We start from the raw sequence: 20365 nt of genomic DNA, 5'->3' as shown, positions 1-20365 counted from the left end.
TCTCCTCCCTTAGGAAATCCCTTCTGAGAGAAAAATGCTGCAACTATGTTATCTGCTGTGGAGCCGTCTACAGCAGGGGGAGTTTTAGCAAACAAAGGCGCCTTGACCCAGGAGAAAATGCTGCACTGTTTGAAGATTAAAGAAATCAGAAAGAGGCTGGGTGCAGTGGCTCACGCCTGTAATCCCAGCAGTGTGAGAGGCCATGGCAGGCGGATCACCTGAGGTCAGTTCAAGACCAGCCTGGCTAACATGGTGAAACCCTATCTCTACTAAAAATAGAAAAATTAGCCAGGCATGGTGGCACGCGCCTGTAGTTCCAGCTACTCAGGAGGCTGAGGCACGAGAATCGCTTGAACTTAGGAGGCGGAGGTTGCAGTGAGCTGAGATCGTGCCACCGCACTCCAGCCTGGGCGACAGAGTGAGACTCCATCTCCCCTCCCAAAAAAAAGAGAAACCAGAAAGATACTTATGATAAGTAAAGAAAAATAAAACGATACTTGCTCTATAGTGACAACTATGTTAAATATGTTTGCATGTGGAATTGACAGAAAAGGTAAAACTGAAAACATTATTCAGGTGGTGAGATTCTGATGATTTTAAACATTTACTCATTTAAAAATGATAACGCTGGGCACAGTGGTGCACACCTGTATTCCTAGCTATTTGGGAGGCTGTGGCAGGAGGATTGCTTGAGCCCAGGCAGTTCAAGATTACAGTGAGCTATGAGAGTATCACTGTACTCCAGCCTGGGCAACAGAGTGAGACTCTGTCTCTTAAAAAAAAAAATAAGTAAAATAAAGATGATATTCACTGCATTTTGTCTGAATATAAATAGTATGTTCATTATAAAAATTCAGAAGAATACAGACACTAAGTAAAAAAAAAACTGGTATGCAACAAGATCTAAAAAAACAGTAATCATAAAATAAAATAATAAAAATACATTCTAACAGACTTAAAAATAGAGAAAACAATAAATGCATGCATGATCCGCCCTCCCAGATGGGATAAGCAGTCTAGACACCTGGGATGCATATCCTTCTAACCTTTCTGTCTACATTTGCACAAAGACCGAGTTCTGTCCAGGCTTTGGAAGCCCGGGAAGAGCCAGAAGAGATGGCATCTGACCCAGGACTTACAGAGTGAGGATGTCTAGAGACGACCAGTTAGAGGAGGAGAGAGGCACGGGGCACACATGCAGCCTCACACAGCAGAAGCAGAGTGGTGGACAGGACCCAAGGCAGGTGTGTGCAGGGCTCGGGGGCTGAACTAGGTCTGACTGGCATTGTCATCATCATCCATGCTATGCAGATCAGCCGCCTCCCATGCCAGGCCTCTTGGGCCACCCAACCTCAGTATGGCGAAAGGAGTCCGAAGTTCACAGGCCCAATCCACAGTGAACAGCAACAGAACCAGGACTGAACCCAGAGCCCACACCCTCCAAAACTATGCCCCGATGTCCTGCGTGTCAGGTCCAGAATCTGCCTGACAGGCAGCTGGCAGGAAAGGGGACTGTTCCCACGTAACACACAGGGGTTGGGGCCAGGCCCAGCCAAGCCCGACTGCCTTGTACCATTCATGTTCCAGGTGAAGGCGTCTCGCAGCTTCTGCCCATCGATCTCCATGTCCAGCCGGATGGGGACCAGCACCTCGGGCTGAGATGCGTTCTCATGGATCACAGCTGGGTCATGGTCATCAAAGCTGAAAGTGAAATGGAAGCAACAGTCAGCGAGGGGGCCGGAGCCCTAGGTATGCAAATTTTCAGCCTCTCTCTCTGCACAGCAGGCCTCTGCAAACCCATCTGGGGAAGATGGCCGCTTGTCAGCTAACAGCTGAGGCAGCAGACGAGGCCAGCAGGGGTCCCGGGGCCACGGTCTAATGGGGACAGTCGGGGCCATAAATAACAAGCACCAGTCTGTCTGCAATAGAATCGACCTGGGCAGTGTTGGAACAACACCCAGACATCCTGTGAAGGGATATTTAAGCCTGAAATTTGGCAGGACTTTCATGGAAGGCTATGGGAAAGGAGAAGGGCATTTCCAGAAGAGGAAATATTCTAGCAAGGCCAAGGCAGGTGAATGGAGGAACTGCTGAGGACGTACAAACAGACCACAGAGCACAGATTCCGTGAGGAGCAGTGGTCAGGGATGCTGCAAAGCTAGCGGGTGTCGAAGCACCCACAGTTCTTCCCTCAGGCTATGCAAACTGGCCACTGCCCTGAGGGAGTCCCAGGAGGATTCCAAGCAATGGAGTACTTTGGGAAGATAAAGAGGGAAGAGTCCGGCAGGCAGGTTGGTGAAATGGAGCTGGAGGACACAGGACACCTAAGGGCGTCTGGGAGCATGGAGAGGGCTGAGAAAGGCCCCCAGTGACCTTGGGAGGTAGATGGAAGACAGAGAAAAGTGACCTGAGTGCCAGGCATGAATGCGCTGGGAAACAGACAGGGAAAGGGGCAGGGATGCTGCAGAAAAGGGGTGGCCACTCTAAGGGAGAAGGGGACAGTCAACTAGGGATGGGAAGAGGAGATAGAGGGAAGGAAGATAGAAGGAAAAGGAGGAGGGGGTAGGATGGGAGGGAGGGAAGGAGGAATGATGGAAGGAAGGAAGGAGGAAAGGAAAGAGGGGAGGAGGGAGAACGGGGCTAAACCTCAGCAGAGGCAACTGCAGGGCAGGAGCTCTGGGAGGTCTGACAGCAATGAGGACGTTCTCAGGCCTGAGGCAGGGTGAGTGGGGCAGAGTGCAGCGGTGGCAGCACCAGGCCAGGTTGGGCCTGGCACCCCAGTGAGAACTCCTGCTTCTGCTCCGAGGGTGATGGGGAGCCTGGAGGATTCTGCGTGGAGAGGTGACGTGATCTGCCTGGAGCAGAGGCCACACCAGCTGCAGAGCTGAGAAGGCAGCAGGGAGGGGAGGTAGGGGCTGCTAGAGACCCCAGGGAGAGCAGTGGGGGGCTGTCTGAGGCAGTCCCAGGTGAGAACCTGGAGAGACTGGACTTGCTGTGTGAGGAAAAGGCAGGACTTGGGAAAGAAACCTACAGCCTGAGCAAGGAGAGGGCTGGATCTCCACGCGCCGAAATGGAGAAGTCTTCAGGCAACATGAGGCTGAGGGGGTGAGGGCAGCTGAGGAAGTCTGGGCCACAGAGGTGAAAAACAGACCCCGAAGACATCTACAACTTAATCCCCAAAACCTGTGACTGTCAGCTCATATGGCCAAAAAAGGAGACTTTGAAGATACGATTAAGTGAAAGATCCTGAGAGATTAACCAGAAGGGCCCTAAATTACATCGCCAAGTGTCCTTCTAAGAGAGAGACAGGGAAGTTTCATGCAGAGAAGGCCACGTGACCACAGAGGCCGAGACTGGAACGTGACAGCCCCCAAAGCTGGAAGAAGCAAGGACCGAATCACCTCGACGGCCTCTGGAGGGAGCATGGCCCTGTCCACACGTGAGTCTGGTCTAGTGAAACTAAATCCGGGCTCCTGAGCCCCAGAACTGTGAGGGAAGAAATGTGCTCTGCTCGAAGCCACCAGTTTGTGGTGGTTTATTCCAGCAGGCTCTGGGAAATGGTGGCACAGTGGGAGTCACGTGGATGGCATCTGCACCATCAGACTGGCTGTGGCCCACTCGTGTGAAACTGAGGGCAGAGAAAGGGCCCAAGGACCGCGCCCTGAGTAACTCCACTTGAGGGGCCAGAGAGGTGAGGAGGACATGGCAAGGTGACAGTAGACAGAGCCAAGGAGGCTATGGACAATGTCCTGGAAGTCAGGGAAACACAACAGTTCAAAGGCGAGGAGGTACTGTGGCGTTGTGGGGAGCACAAGGTCAAAGCAGAGTGTTTTTCTGGGGAGGAAGGAACTGAAACGTGCTGGAGAACTAAGGCGGAATCAGTACGGAGGGTGAGTGCAGCGATGCATCCACACCAAAGGGGGAAGGTTCTCTTCTTGTCTCGGCCCATGCGGTTCCTGTTGATGGTCGTGGAGCATGGCACGGCATCTAAGTGGTGGGAGCTGTTGGGCAGGGTGGGTACCCACTGGCTGTTCCTCTTGGCCTTCTGTTCCCTGAGGAGATACAAGAAAAGTCCTCCCAGTCAGTCTAGGAGCCTGATCCTGCCCACCAGGAATCAACTAATGCTCCAGGGATGCCCACTGTACCTCTGTCAGGCTCGAGGCTCCCATGGGAGTTGTCTGTGCACCTGACTTTGCAGGAGCCTGCTCCCCAGGCTGTCATCAGATGCTAGAGGCACCTGGGCAAGGGCAAGGGTACGTAGGGGCACCAGACACAGCACGGCCATGGTGTACTGCACTATGAGCCAGGCATGGCTCCACGGAAGCACTTCCTGGATGCGGGGAAGTGGTACAAGGGGGAGACTTCCCAGAGGAGTGGATAATAGAGCACAGCCTTAGACACTGAGTCAGGGTTCACTGCGGGGAGGGGCACGGGCAGCAGCAAGGAGGAGAGACTGAGGGGCAGTCCAGGGAGGAGGCCCCCAGGGAGGGGACCGATCACAGGTCTCACATGCTCCATGAGATGACTTTACTCAGCAGGTGGCTGGGAGTCCCCAGGGTTTTGAAGGAAGAGACATGATCAGGCTGTCATTTTAGACATACCGGCCATCCTGAGATGGACTAGGCAAGGCCTCTGGCCTCTCAGCTTCCACAGCAATAGAAGTTGAAAAGATGGGTTGATAAATACCTTCCAGAGGTGACATCCAAGGTAATTTAAATAACCCATGTCCCATGAAGCGTTTGATCTTTTCTCCCAAATTCCAGGTTGCTTTTACCAAAAGCACCAGGTGCAGTGGCTCATGCCTGTAGCTCCAGCACTTTGGAAGGTCAAGATGGGCAGACCACCTGAGGTCAAGAGTTCGAAACCAGGCCAGGTGTGGTGGCTCACGCCTGTAATCCCAGCACTTTGGGAGGCCAAGGTGGATGGATCACCTGAGGTCAGGAGATCAAGACCAGCCTGGCCAACATGGTGAAACCCTGTCTCTACTAAAAATACTAAAATTAGCCAGGTGTAGCCGGGCGCGGTGGCTCACGCCTGTAATCCCAGCACTTTGGGAGGCCGACGCGGGCAGATCACGACGTCAGGAGATCAAGACCAGCCTGGACAACATGGTGAAAGCCCGTCTCTACTAAAAACACAAAAAATTAGCCGGGCGTGGTGGCAGGCGCCTGCAGTCCCAGCTACTCAGGAGGCTGAGGCAGGAGAATGGCGTGAACCCGGGAGGCAGAGCTTGCAGTGAGCCAAGATTGCGCCACTGCACTCCAGAGTGGGAGACAGAGCAAGACTCCGTCTCAAAAAAAAAAAAAAAAAATTAGCCAGGTGTGGTGGCAGGAGCCTGTAATCTCAGCTACTCAGGAGGCAGAGGCAGGAGAATCACTTGAACCCGGGAGGCAGAAGTTGCAGTGAGCCGAGATTACACCATTGCAGTCCAGCCTGGGCAACAAGAGCGAAACTCCATCTCAAAAAAAAAAAAAAAAACCAAAAGGTGAGTTCGAAACCAGCCTGGCCAACATGGTGAAACCTCAACCCTACCAAAAATACAAAAGTTAGCCAGGCGTGGTGGCACACGTCTATAATCCAGCTACTCAGGAGGCTGAAGCATGAGAATCACTTGAACCCAGGAGGCGGAGGTTGCAGTGAGCCGAGATCAACCACTGCACTCCAGCCTGGGCGAGAGAGCAACATCCTATCTCGAAGAAAAAAAAAAAAATACCAAAAGCTGTTTTAAACTAAGGCTCCAGGGCTGGGTGAAACAGATGAGAGCATTTGGGTGCCCGTTGTGCTCTGTGCTTTTCCATTTTCCCTGGCAAGGCTGTGAGCAGGAGCAGGCAGCGACTGTGTGTCACTTCCCTGTGTAACCCCAACACCTGCGCAACCACTTCCGCAATAACTATTCAACCATTCAGAGCAAGTCATGACAAACTTTTTTTTTTTTTTTTTTTGAGATGGAGTCTCGCTCTGTCGCCCGGGCCAGTGCATGGTACAGTGGCGCCATCTCGGCTCAATGCAAGGTCTGCCTCCCGGGTTCACGCCATTCTCCTGCCTCAGCCTCCCGAGTAGCTGGGACTACAGGCGCCCGCCACCACGCCCGGCTAATTTTTTTGATTTTTAGTAGAGACGGGGTTTCACCCTGTTAGCCAGGATGGTCTCGATCTCCTGACCATCCGCCCGCCTCAGCCTCCCAAAGTGCTGGGATTACAAGCGTGAGTCACCGTGCCCGGCCGACAAACGTTTGACAGTTCCCTCTAAGGAGGGACCCGGGAAGACAGCACAAAGGTCCTTCTCCTTTCCAGAGGGTGGGGGAGGGCAGAAGCAATGGCCAAGACCTGCCTGGACTCTGGGCCCTTTAACTCTTTTCCCTTCTAAAGTGGGAGTCACTTACACGTCTGATGCTGAGGCCGGGACTACCCCTTGATCGCTGGTAGGGGTAGGGAGGATTTTGCAGTACCCAATTTGGGGAACATGGAATCAGCTTGGGCAGAGATTATGAGAGGGGACAGCAAGACAGGGGTCCCCTCTACAGCCCATCTGGGTCATAGTTCCTAATTCTGGCCGCTCAGAGTGCAATTTTTTAATTTTTATAGAGATGGGGGGTCTCACTATGTTGCCCAGGCTGGTCTCAAACTCCTGGGCTCAAGCAATCCTCCCACCTTGGCCTCCCGAAGTGCTGAGAGTACAGGTGTGAGCTACAACACCCGACCCCAGAATGCAAAATTTTAAGTAGCACATTCCTGAGCCCCACCCAGGTGGAGTGACTTCCCACCTCTGAGGAAGGGCCCAAGAAGATGCGTTCTTTGCAGCTTCCACGGGTGATTTCCAGGCAGCTGAGCCTGTATTTGCAAACCACAGATCTTGACCACCTCCTCTTTTCTGACTGGATACGTTAGAGCCTGGGCTGAGCCCCTGGCCCCTCATCCTGCCCTATCTCAGTAGCAAGTTCTCATTTCCAGGTCTAGCTATCAACTCAAGTGGACAATGCAAGTGTAACTAGACACAGTGAATGTGAGTAACATGCTCAGCCATACACAGAATCTGCAAATCTAAGCCATAAAATTCAACTGTCTGGCCAGGTGTGGTGGTTCACACCTGTAATCCCGACACTTTGGGAGGCCGAGGTGGACGGATCACCTGAGGTCAGGAGTTCAAGACCAGCCTGGCCAACATGGTGAAACCCCGTCTCTACTAAAACTACGAAAAATTAGCTAGGTGTGGTGCCTGGTGCCTATAATCCCAGCTACTTGGGAGGCTGAGGAAGGAGAATGACTTGAACCCGGGAGGCGGAGGTTGCAGTGAGCTGAGATCCCGCCACTTCACTCCAGCCTGGGTGACAGAGCGAAACTCCATCTCAAAAAAAAAAAAAAAAAAGGCCAGGTGCAGTGGCTCATGCCTGTAATCCCAGCACTTTGGGAGGCCAAGGTGAGCGGATCACAAGGTCAGGAAATTGAGACCATCCTGGCTAACACGGTAAAACTCCATCTCTACTAAAAATACAAAAAAAATTAGACGGGCGTGGTGACGGACACCTGTAGTTCCAGCTACTCGGGAGGCTGAGGCAGGAGAATGGTGTGAACCTGGGAGGCGGAGCTTGCAGTGAGCCAAGATGGCGCCACTGCACTCCAGCCTGGGCGACAGAGCGAAACTCCGTCTCAAAAAAAATAATAAAAAATAAAAAATAAAAAAAAACCTTCCTTCCATTGCAATCCCAGCATCCCTGAGAGAGGGCACCCAGCCTCTGCTCAAATTGTCCAATGACAGGATGGGGAGGGTGCCGTAAGTCCCCTTATTGGGCTGACTGAGTAGTGTGGAGCCAGCCAAAGCCACTTCCCTCAAACCTCTGCCAGCCCCCACCCCTAAAGACTTCACCTCCAGGGCAACGGGATTCCACTCCTGCCGCTGTTCTTCACGACATGATCACCAAGAAACTGTTTTATCGCCCCATAAAAGATTCCCAGCTGACGTGTGCAGAATTAAAGTGCCCTCCATATGTACACAATTTCTTTCTGCAACTTCCCTGGGAAGGTCAAGCCATCCTTATGTTCTTACCACATCCCTTGGGGGAAAAAGAATCTGCAAAGCACACGTCTGTAACACTGGCCAGCCTGGAGGTGTGCCACCTTTCGGGGGAATCATAAAAAAGGTTTTCCATAACCACATCACTCTCAACAATAATCCTTTTTCTTAATGCTCCTTGGGCTTTCTGCAGAGAAATGCATACTTTGTTGAGAGCTGAATGCACAAGGTAGATGGGTACAATCTTGTATTCTGCACGTCTCACCCACAGGACCCCTGCCTCGGGTCACTGCAGAATCTACTTAATTATACCATGTATGGGTCACACCTTTGTCCATTCAAGTGGCTGACCCGTCACTAACCTAGCCTTTCCTTAAAGGCTGGATACTTAAGCAACTCCATATTCTGCAGTATTATTCACAATGCTACAAAGAATCTCTGTATATATAGTGGGTTTATTGATTCATTTTGTTCTTTGAAAATGTTTCTTTGGGACAAATTCCCAGGGGTGGTATTAATTGGGCCAGAGAACAAAAAAGTTTGATGTCAGGATGCTTTACAGAAAGGGCACTCCCGGCTGGGCACAGTGGCTCACACCTGTAATCCCACCACTTTGGGAGGCCGAGGCGGGAGGATTACCTGAGGTCAGGAGTTCGAGACCAGCCTGGGCAAAATGGTGAAACCCCGTCTCTAATAAAAATACAAAAAAATTAGCCAGGCATAGTGATGCATTCCTGTAATCCCAGCTACTCCAGAGGCTGAGGCAAGAGAATCGCTTGAACCCAGGAGGCGGAGGTTGCAGTGAGCCGACATCATGCCACCGCACTCCAGCCTGGGCAACAAGAGTGAAAACTCCATCTCAAAAAAAAAAAAAAAAGCACCTCCAGCACACATGAGCGCAGTTCTATCACACCTTCCCCAATTCCTTACATTGCCAGTTTTTTGTTTTATGCTTGGAATTTTTATTTTTATTTATTTATTTATTTTTTATTTTATTTTATTATTTTGAGATGGAGTTTCACTCTCGTTGCCCAGGCTGGAGAGCAATGGCGCAACCTCGGCTCACCGCAACCTCCGCCTCCCGGGTTCAAGTGATTCTCCTGCCTCAGCCTTCCTGAGTAGCTGGGATTACAGGCATGTGCCACCATACCAGGCTAACTTTGTATGTTTAGCAGAGATGAGGCTTCACCATGTTGGTCAGGCTGGTCTCGAACTCCTGACCTCAGGTGATCCGCCCGCCTCGGCCTCCCAAAGTGCTGGGATTACAGGCGTAAGCCACCGTGCCCGGCCTATTTTTTATTTTTTTTAAGAGACAAAGAGTGTCGTTCTGTTACCTAGGCTAGAGGACAGTGGTGTGATCACCACACTCAGCTAATTTTTTTAACTTTCAGTAGAGATAACGTCTCACTATGTTGCTCAGGCTGGTCTCCTGGGCAACACAGTCAAATCCTGGGCTCAAGCGATCCTCCTGCCTTGACTTCCCAAAGTGCTGAGATTACAGGCATAAGCCACCATGCCCAGTCTTATGCTTGGAATTTTTGAAATTACACATGAGGGCAAATTCTTTCCATGTTTGTTTACTCCCTTGTACTTCAAGGTATGGACCATCTTTTACCTATTTGTTGGGGTATCCAAGTTTGTTGTATAAATCTAGATGTATAGATTCTAGATACAACATTGTAACTTCCCAATTACTTGGTTTTTTAATTGTTACTATAAATACTCTTCTAAAGGTTCTAAGTTTTGTTTTGTTTTTGTTTTTTTTTGAGGTGGAGTTTCGCTCTTGTTGCCCAGTCTGGAGTGCAACGGTGCAACCTCAGCTCACTGCAATCTCCACCTCCCGGGTTCAAGCAATTCTCCTGCCTCAGGTTCCCAAGTAGCTGGGATTACAGGCATGTGCCACCACACCTGGCTAATTTTGTATTTTTAGTAGAGATGGGGTTTCTCCATGTGGGTGAGGCTGGTCTCTAACTCCCGACCTCAGGTGATCTGCCCACCTCGGCCTCCCAAACTGCTGGGATTATAGTTGTGAGCCACCGTGCCCAGCCAGGTTCTAAGTTTTTATACATTCAAATCTATTGTTGTTTCTTTTGTGAGTTTATGTGAGCCACTGATTTTTCTGACAAATTGGTCCCACTTATATGTTTTTTTAAGAAATGAGGTCTTGCTGTGTTGCCCCAGGCTGGTCTTAAACTCCTGGCCTCAAGCAATGCCTCAGCCTCCCAAAGTGCTGGGATTACAAACATAAGCCACTGTGCCCCGCAAGTCCCACTTTCCAAGCATTTGTAACTGTTCTCCGGAATCCAGGACTTGGCTTACGTTTCTTAGAAATTCCAATGATACAGAAGAAACTTAGAAACCTGGCTAAGAAAATGTATAAAAACAGAGGGAACTGTTAAAAAGTGTTTCAATACAAAAATCAGGACTGGGCGCGGTGGCTCACGCCTGTAATCCCAGCACTCTGGGAGGCCAAGGCGGGCGGATCACCTGAGGTCGGGGTTCGAGACCAGCCTGACCAACATGGAGAGACTCGTCTCTACCAAAAATACAAAATTAGCTGGGCGTGGTGGCGCATGCCTGTAATCCCAGCTACCTGGGAGGCTGAGGCAGGAGAATCACTTGAACCCAGGAGGCAGAGGTTGCAGTGAGCTGAGATCACGCCATTGCACTCCATCCTGGGCAACAAGAGTGAAACTCTGTCTCAAAGAAAAAAAAACTAGCCAGGTGTGGTGGCAGGCACCTGTAATCCCAGCTACTCGGGAGGTTGAGGCAGGAGAATCGCTTGAACCTGGGAGGCAGAGGTTGCAGTGAGCCGAGATCGCGCCACTGCACTCCAGCCTGGGCGACAAGAACAAGATTCCATCTCAAAAAAAAAAAAAAAAGTGTTTCAATTTAACTTCAACCCAACCAGTTCTTGAGTCTGAGAAAAGACCCCACAGGTGTCCCCAGAGATGCCCTGGCCAGGAACGCATTACCTGAGGTAGGTGGGGGGCTCTGTGCTGATGGACACAGCCTTGTACTTCTCATCGTTGCCATCCAGAATCTCTTCCACTTCCGAGGCTTTTAACAGGGTCACACTGGTGGCTAGAGTCGTGTATCCATGATCTGTAACAGACAAACATCACTGGGTCACTCTGCTGGTGGCGGTGGCACACAGCAGCCAGCCAAGTGGATGCAGCACATCAAGGTCCTCGCATGCGGGAGGTGGGAAAAGCAAGGTGTCAAACTTACTACTGCTGAATGCTGGCCTCTTCCAAAAGGGCAATCTGGACTGAGTGCTTTACTTACAAGTCCTGCTGGGTAGAGCCTCCAATGGGACTGATTTGGACTAATCTGCCCCAGGAGCACTGGCTCGGGGCAGAGGGAAGTGCTCAGGGCAGCACCAGCAACTACAATACAGTACGACCAGCGGGGACACTCGACTCCACAACATATTCTCTTGGTCCTCACTCAGGGGAAAAGAAAGCTCCCAGAGTAACACCCCAGTGGGAAGAGGTCTGACACCACCACAATCCACAACACGATGCAAGGTGGGGAGATGGAATGGAAGATGAAGAATACTCTTCTTTTAAAACAAGAGCCCAGAGAGTTGGAAAGAGCTGCTTCACACCAAACACGAATTTCTATCCCCGAGCCGGTCCACACGTGCTGCCTGGGAAGCAGGACAGATTCTAGGCAGCTCGACCCCTAGCTCTTCCGGGGAATCTCCGTCAAGAGCTACCTGTCTGTGGGCCCAGTCTGGCTTCTCCTGGAGAAATCAATCGCTTATGGGGAAGGTATCTCCCAAGACTTAGCCCAGGGACTTGCGGAGGGGGAAGCAAAGCTGGGGACTCACTGTGTTAGTGACTGATGCTCTGCTAGGGGAGGAGGGGGAACAAAAAGGAAACTGTTTTAAGCAAGTGAGTGGAAATGTCATAGCAGCAGATCAAAAAGAAGCTCCGGCTCCTGCATTAAAAGAACCACTACTTTCCCGCAGTGGACAAAACCACAGCAGCACCTACAGACACAAACAAACAGGGCAGACTACGAAGCATCGCGCACATGCTCACAGACACACCCAGGCCCAGGGCAGCTCTCTACAAGGCGCCATTGCCACGTGGGAAGCAGTTTTGCCACCTGCCCAAGGACATGCTGTGTCCACACCCAAATGTCTCCATGGGAGTGTCTCCCACAGAGCCCCCAGAGTGTCTGAAGAGCACCCTTTCACCCTGCACAGAGCTGCCGTGACCCAAAGCCCACTAGTTTCACTAGTGTACCTAGCAAGCCCCAGGCACACGCAGGCCACCAGGAGCAGGGACATGCACATGGGCTCTAGCACACTGGCTGCCAGGATGAAGTGCTATGGGATGGATGTGCTCCAGGAAGCAAGCAGTGAAAGCCCCAGAGGGGAGTGGGAGCTGGGACCACCACCCGCCACTTGGGCTGCATGGAAGATGATTATGGCGACACACCCACGGCAGATGGCAGAGCATCGCAGCATTCCTAAAACGTTTTGAGACCAACATGTCTTCACAGCACCTGCTAGTGTCCTGGCCCCGGCCCGCTCACGTACCCAATGGCCCTGCTGGAAATAACTGACAGTGGACCACCAACGGCTCCCTGGAGCCACTTCCTCGCCTGGAGTGCTCACAGGGCGGCCCACCCCAGGATGCTCCCTGCTCGACTAAGGCCAAGGCTGCAGTGAAGACACTCTGGAGTGAAAACGTTTTATCTTCATGACATAAGCGAGTGGTTTTGAAACAGGTTTACAAACCCTCGTGAAGACGCACCCTTAGTGTTAGGTTTTGTTTTTTTACCATGTGACGATGCAACTATTTTCTTCCTCTCTTCCACAGTGGCTAGTCGCCTCCAGAGTGAGGGGTATCTCTTGTACAGAGAACCTCGGAACATACGGAGGTAGTTTCCCACCTATGAGTAAAGCAAGAAGGCTCATTATAAGGGTCGCAGCACCACAGGGAAGGGGAGGGTCCTGGCGCAGACTGCATTAAGCAACAGACAAACAGGCCTTGAGGTGGCCCCCAGGCGCCACGCTTTCGGCAGCATTAAAACACATTCTGCTGATATGAAAGGTTCACCAGCAGTGCACATCTGGCCTGCATATGTGCATCCTGACAACAGAACCAAGTTCCGAAAGGCCTGGGCAGATGCCTGAGTGGGAGGCCCCCAGAGCTTAGCAAGAAGTTCGTGGTGATTTTGATTTTGGACTAAGGATCTCTGGCACTTTCCAGAAATGCAAGGCCTCCCTGACCTTCTTTTATCTTAAGGACAAGACTTTGATATTTTTACAATGTAATAAACACCAAAAAGGTCTTTTAATTTTAGACAGATGCCAGATAATTCCCCCATGGCCTGTGTTGCTTTGTTTAGTAACAAAACCCAAACCAGGGATACCAAAGGAATTTTCCAAAAGGTTTACAAGGCAATCACCAGACTGCTATATAAATCATCACTGACTCAAACAATGGCTTCAGTTTGCTTGTACCAAATACTGAAAGTGTGACTTCCTTAAGGAAAATAAATCTAGACCTAAAGTTTTTATGAGGGTACCCTATTGTCTCGTTGACTTTTCAAGTATGATCACTTCGGAGTCACATTGCAGGGGATGGCCAATAGACTGGGTGCCAGGTGCTGGCTCCATCTGTAACCTGCGATCACTTCCCATTTTCTGGGTACTCTTTACTCATCTTCCAAATGCTCAGCAACTCTGAACTTCACCCCCATGAAGGACCACTTCTATTATGTTTCCCATTTTATCTACGTAACATAGTATATATTTTGCATTTTTAAATTTATTTTTAATTTTTATTATTATTTTTGAGACAGGGTCTCGCTCTGTCACCCAGGCTCGATTGCAGTGGTGCGATCATAGCTCACTGCAGCCTCGAACTCCTCGGCTCAAGCGATCCTCCTGCCTCAGCCTCCTGAGTAGCTGGGACTATAGTTGCTCGCCACCACAACCGGCTAATTTTTGTATTTTTTGTAGAGACGGAGTTTCACCATGTTGCCCAGGCTGGTCTCAAACTCCTGGGCTCAAGCGATCTGCCCACCTCGGCCTCCCAAAGTGCTGGGATTACGGGTGTGAGCCACATACCCGGCCTAATTAAAAAAAATAAAAATAAAAATCTGTAGAGACAAGAGTCTCACTATGTTGCCCAGGCTGGTCTTAAACTCCTGGGTTCAAGTGATTCTCCTGCCTGGGCCTCCCAAAGTGCTAGGATTATAGGTGTGAGACCCAGGCATAGTATTAAATAAAATGTTTCTCCATTTTCAGCAGTGACTGTAATCAACAACCAGGGCTACTGAACGCTGAGAGAAGAGCAGACACAGCAAGTCACTCGCTTTCCACATAGAGGGCACAGACCCCTCTATGTTATTTGGCTTGTGTGTCAGTATCATCCAGTATCATGGTAAATGTAGAGTTTCCATTAGGTTTTTTAAAAGAAATTGACAATACTCCCCCCTATGACTACCTTGCAGGCCCTGCAGGGCTCTGAGTCTCCTAGATGCCCCCCAAAGCCCCTTCAGAACTTAGGAAACTGGGCTTGCCTTCCTGGCTTTTCTCTGAACCAGCCTTCACCCTCTTGGGACCCAGGTTTCCTGAATATAAAATCAAGGTGCTGGACTTGGGGATCTGTTAGGGTCCTCAAAGCTCCATGACTCCGGCTTGGTAAATACAGCTGTCTGTTAATGGCAGAACAGTGACACACACTCTTAGTAAATGCAGATGCCTTCCCAAGACAGCTCCACAGATGGCGCATGGAGGCACTGGGTATGTTGCTATGGCTGGCCCACCTCTCTGAATACAGTGCCTGTTTTCCACAGGGCAGTGGGCTGAGACCGTCCATCCACTACTGTCACTGGAGCTACTGAATTTCAATAGAGCTCTGACCTTGAACCCTTCCCTAAACTCCGAAGGTCTGATGATTAAGTCAGGCCCAAAAGAACAAGCTGCCTCTCCATCTGAGTCTCTTACAGCCTGGGTCTCAGGAAGATTATTCTTACTGGGAGGCCCAGGAGTCAAGGGGCTGAAAGACAAGACTGTAATTAGCTTTCTAGAAACTAAAATGTGTTTTGGGGAAGATCTTGGAGACCATCTAGTCTAAGCATCACATTATACACATGAGAAACACGACAGCAAGGCAGAGCAGGGCTGGAACCAGGCCTCCCAAGGTTCTTCCCACTTGGCCACGCACAGCTTCTCAATTTGCTCCAACTAATAAATGAAAGCTTTCTTTTGAAGTGTCACCTACTTAGAGCCAAACTGATTACTTTACACCCATTAGATCAGGTAAACAACTCGCCTAGTATCACAGGCTGAAATTTGACACCTTTTGCATTCTGCAGTTAGGCAGGTGCCTACTGGCCAATGAGGACCATTCTGAACTGTGGCAGATGGACAGGCACTGGCTCTACCTCCCCAGCACTGGCATCTTTGAACAGTTGTAATTTAAGTGACAACGTGAAAATTTTATTGAATCCTATATTTTTTGTTTTATAAAAATTAGTGGAGGCCAGGCACAGTGGCTCACGCCTATAATCAAGCACTTTGGGAGGCCGAGGCGGGCAGATCACTTGAGCTCACAAGTTTAAGACCAGCCTGGACAATATGGTAAAACCCCATCTTTACTAAAAATATAAAAATTAGCCGGGTGTGGTGGTGTGTGCGTGTAGTCCCAGCTACTTGGGAGACTGAGGTGGGAGGACGGCTTGAGCCTGGGAGGCGGAGGTTGCAGTGAGCCGAGATTACACCACTACACTCCAGCCTGGGTGATAGAGTCAAACCTCATCCAGAAAAAAAAAATGGTGGAAAATGCTAACACTAAAGTTCTGATGCTATTGACCTTAGTCTCATCCATGGGACTCAGTGTGACCATCTTGAGGCTTCATTCATTCATGCTATGCTCAATTGTGAAGGATAAAACCCACAAGTTTAAAAAGTATGAATGCGCTGAGTGTGAGTGCAGTAGCTCACACCTGTCATTCCAGCACTTTGAGAGGCTGAGGTGCAATGATCACTTGAGCCCAGGAGTTCAAGACCAGCCTGGGCAACATGGCAAAACCCTGTCTCTACAAAAAATACAAAAATTAGTCGGGCACGGTGGTGCACACCTGTAGTCCCAGCTACTTGGGAGGCTGAGGCAGGAGGATCGCTTGAGCCCAGGAGGTCAAGGCTGCAGTGAGCCGAGATCACACCACTGCACAAAGTGAGATCTTTTTTCAAAAATAAAAGAAAATAAAGTACGAATAAAATGCTGGAATATGATACTAAAAACTGCTATAAGGAGAAGAAACTCTTGGCATTTCATGATAGCTTTAATTCTCCAGGATTGGCACTTACTTCCTTACATGAGATTCTACTGCTTGACATTTGTACATCTGAATTGTATATCCATAATTTTTTTAAAAAGGTAACATATACTAGCTGGGGACTGCCTTTGGAGCAAAAAAGGCTAGTTTGAGACAATCTGTAAAAACCTAATATATGGCCGGGTGTGGTGGCTCATGCCTGTAATCCTAGCACTTTGGGAGACCCAGGCGGGCAGACTGCTTGAGCCCAGGAGTTGGAGACCTGCCTGCGCAACATAGCCAGACCCTGTCTCTATAAAAAACAAAAAACAAGAACCTAATAGACTTGGAACAAACACCCATTCAAAGGCCAGTAGAGTTTTCCTGAAGTCAGTCATCCAGTTGATGCAACAAAATGCAGCCACTCTAGTTAAGGGTTAAACATCCTTAGGCTCTTTCCCCTGTAATAATTCAGAATCAGTTCACAGATATGGAAAGTGTCAATTGCTTCAGAACTGCTGAAAGATCTAGCTTAGGCATGGGGCCCTTATTCACCCAAAAGCAAACATCTTCCTCCAATCTGTTTCTTCACCGGTAAACAAAGGTCAAAAGACCTCCACTGCTCACCTAAGAGGCAACAAACACAATGGGGATGAGCCCTCACTAAGTCCAGGGTTTCCAGCCTGCCATTTGAGGTTCCCACAAGTAGCAATACGGGGAGGGGTGCACGTGAAATTTACGACATCTAAAAAGGGTCAAAGGCAGCAGTGCAGTCCCCTAAGCGTCGCAGGGGCTAACTCAATATCCCGTTTCTTTGCGTCTGACTGGAAACCAACCCAGCGCGGAACCAATGGGGCCCCTCGCGGCGCCAAAATCTTCGCAGCACTGAAGGCGGCGGACCTCGGCGAAATAAGTAAGGAAATCCCAGGTCGATGAGGGGGCGGGGGCCACACCCGACACGCCCACTAGGCCACGCCCCACAGCCCCGAGCGCGCGCGCGCGCGCCCGCCCGCCCCGATGAATGGAGACGCGCGCTCTCGGCGCATGGGCCCGCCCCGGGGCTCCCGCGGGGCCGAGCCCGGGGAGGGCGAGGACGCGCCCCGGGCTACCTCGGAGCCGATCATGTAGAACTCGCCGTCGTCCTCCAGCTGGAACTTCACGGGCTTCTGCCCGAAGGTCTTGCTCAGCGCCATCATCATCATTGCGGCGGCAGAGGCGGGCGGCCGGAGCCGGGCTGCGAGGGATCAGGAGGGCTGGGGCGGGGCCGGGGCGTGCTGGGCCGAGGGAAACCGAAGCCGGAAGGCGAAATGCGGACCGGGCCGAGTACTGGCGCCTCAGCCGGGCTCCTCAGCCGCCGCCGCCGCCGCAGACGACGACCAGGCCGCCCTCAGTGCGCAGGCGCTGGCGTTGACGCTGACGCGCGCGCCGCCGCTCAAACAAAAGGCCGGGCGCGCCTCCGCGGACCCCTTAAAGGAGCCACGACTAATTTCTCTTTCTCCCAGGCTGCCTCCCAAGTCGTGGTGTAGAGGACTTCTCACGGACAAAAATAGCCACTGAGGTCCTGACTCAAGCAGTGGCTTTCCCAGTCTTACAGCCAGGACTGGAACTGAGCCCAGGGGAAAAGAAACGAAGTGAGGCCTGAAGGAGGAGGACCTAGTATCTGGAAGCCTGGGTGGTCTGGGCATGCTTTGGGACCCCAATCTCGTGCCTTAGCTTCCCCACCCCTTAAACGCAGTGCAGCTGAGCAGATAGGCAGGCCCCTAGGAAGGGATATCCTAGTTCCGGGCCTACAGCTGTCCCTGCAGCTGTGGAGGTGGGCAAAATGACAACAGCGGATGAGGCTTGGCAATGTTCAAAGGCCCAGGTGGTATTTGGTTTGGCTGGTGCATCAGATGAGCGTTGGAAGGGAGAGACACCTTCCACCTTCTCCATTCCTCTCTTAGCCTACACTCTGCTTAACCGAGCCCTGCAGTGGGGAGTGAAACCAGGCAGCCCAGCCCTGTGGCTCTGCCTCTTGGCTCTTACAGCGCGAAGCTAGTGAAACTAATGAAAGTCTGAAAGCAATCGTGTATCTGATTGAATAATGCAGGGAGTAAAACAGTGGCCCACTACTGATGATTTCACACCGTTCAATCTAATGAAATTGCAGCTGTGGCTGGGCTCAGCGGCTCATGCCTGTAATCCCAACTCTTTTTTTTTTTTTTTTTTTTTTTTTGAGGCTGGAGTCTCCTGCCTCAGCCTCCCAAGTAGCTGGGACTACAGGCACCCGCCACCACACCCAGCTAATTTTTTGTATTTTTAGTAGAGACAGGGTTTCACCGTGTTAGCCAGGATGGTCTCGATCTCCTGACCTTGTGATCCGCCCCCCTCGGCCTCCCAAAGTGCTGGGATTACAGGCGTGAGCCACTGCGCCCGGCCTTGTAATCCCAACTCTTTAGGAGGCCAAGGCAGGGAGGATCACTTGAAGCCAGGAGTTTGAGACCAGACTGGACAAGACAGCAAGACCCTGTCTCTACAAAATTCTAAAATAAATAAGCTGGGTGTGGCATGGCAGTGTGCACCTGTAGCCCCAGCTACTTGGGAAGTGGAGAGGGGAAGATCCCTTGAGCCCAGGAGTGCAAGGTTATAGTGAGCTGATTGCACCACTGCACTACAGCCTGGGAAACAAAGGGAGACCCTGCCTCTCTTAAAAAAAAAAAAAAAAAGCAACTATGCTATTATGAAGACACACATGGGGCTGGAAGGTAGGGCAAGGAGACACTGGAGAGTTGGGAAGGGCAGTGACTGAAGTTGCTTTGTTCTGTATCCTCACAGTGGTGGGAAACCAAAGTACAGTCATCCCTCAGTATCCATGGGAATTGGTTCCAGGACCCCCTGCAGATAATAAAGTCCACAGATGCTCAAGTCCATTATATAAAATGGTGTCATACTTGCATATAACCTACACACACTTTCCTGTATACCTTAAATCATCTCTAGATTCCTTATACTACCTAATACAATGCAAATGTTATATAAATAGTTGTTATACTATTGTTTAGGGAACAATGATAGGGAAAAAAGTCCGTACATGTTCAGTACAGAGGTAATCATCCTTTATTTATTTATTTATTTATTTATTTACTTATTTTATTGAGACAGAGTCTTGCTCTGTCGTCTAGGCTGGAGTGCAGTGGCATGATCTTGGCTCACTGCAAGCACCGCCTCCTGGGTTCACGCCATTCTCCTGCCTCAGCCTTCCGAGTAGCTGGGACTACAGGCGCCCGCCACCACGCCTGGCTAATTTTTTGTATTTTTAGTAGAGACGGGGTTTCATGGTGTTAGCCAGGATGGTCTCGATCTCCCGACCTCGTGATCTGCTGGCCTCAGCCTCCCAAAGTGCTGGGATTACAGGCATGAGCCACTGCACCCAGCCTATTTATTTACTTTATTATTTTTTTAGACGGAATTTTGCTCTTGTCACCCAGGCTGGAGTGCAATGGCACTATCTCAGCTCACTGTAACCTCCGCCTCCATGTTCAAGTGATTCTCCTGCCTCAGCCTCCCAAGTAGCTGGGATTACAGGCATGAGCCACCACACCCAACTAATTTTTGTATATTTAGTAGAGATGGGTTTTCACCATGTTGGCCAGACTGGTCTCAAACTTCTGACCTCAGGTGATCCACACACCTCGGCCTTCCAAAGAACTGGGATTACAGGCACGAGCCACGGCGCCCGGCCGCATCCTTTTTTTAAACATTGTTTTTTCTACCCGAGGTTAGTTGAGCCTATGGATGCAGAAACCACAGCTATGTATGGCAGGCTGGGCTGTGGCATGAGCAGATAAACCACCACTCTGGAGGATGAACAGAGGGGACAAGTAGGAAAGTGGGGAGCCAGTTAAGAAGCCACTGTAGCAAAATGTGATGTAGAAATGGAGCAGAAGGAGCCCTGAGCACTGTGCCCAGCCCCAAGGGCCAGAGGCTTGGGGGTGGTGGACTTCGACCCTGGCTCCCAGGATAGGGCTGGACAGTGGCCAGGCCTCCCCATCCTGGCTGAACATTCACAAAAGGAGACCAAGCAGGCAGG

The 20365-nt window shown here is 50.7% G+C and overlaps 1 protein-coding gene across 4 annotated transcripts in view; it reads right to left on the bottom strand.

Moving 5' to 3' along the window:
- Positions 1-17739, bottom strand: part of SMARCB1 (SWI/SNF related, matrix associated, actin dependent regulator of chromatin, subfamily b, member 1) — a 46125-nt gene extending 28386 nt beyond the window's left edge. The window contains exons 1-5 of one of the 4 annotated variants that reach the window (XM_515023.8): positions 17406-17739; positions 12807-12918; positions 10986-11115; positions 3915-4052; positions 1574-1701 (exon numbers count right to left, since the gene is read on the bottom strand). In XM_515023.8, the coding sequence (XP_515023.2) occupies positions 1574-1701; positions 3915-4052; positions 10986-11115; positions 12807-12918; positions 17406-17498 (601 nt within the window). In that variant the 5' untranslated portion in view covers positions 17499-17739. Of the gene's footprint in view, positions 1-1573; positions 1702-3860; positions 4053-10985; positions 11116-12779; positions 12919-17405 lie in introns of all 4 variants that reach the window. The other 3 variants (XM_001169712.8, XM_016939577.4, XM_016939576.4) reach the window with 3 other exon arrangements.
- Between the last annotated feature and the right edge of the window lie 2626 nt (positions 17740-20365).

This window comes from Pan troglodytes, chromosome 23 (assembly GCF_028858775.2).
Source record: "Pan troglodytes isolate AG18354 chromosome 23, NHGRI_mPanTro3-v2.0_pri, whole genome shotgun sequence".
In the NCBI taxonomy this organism is placed as follows: domain Eukaryota; kingdom Metazoa; phylum Chordata; class Mammalia; order Primates; family Hominidae; genus Pan; species Pan troglodytes.
The sequence above is the reverse complement of the archived record's forward strand: the minus strand, read 5'-3'. Positions and strand labels throughout refer to the sequence as shown.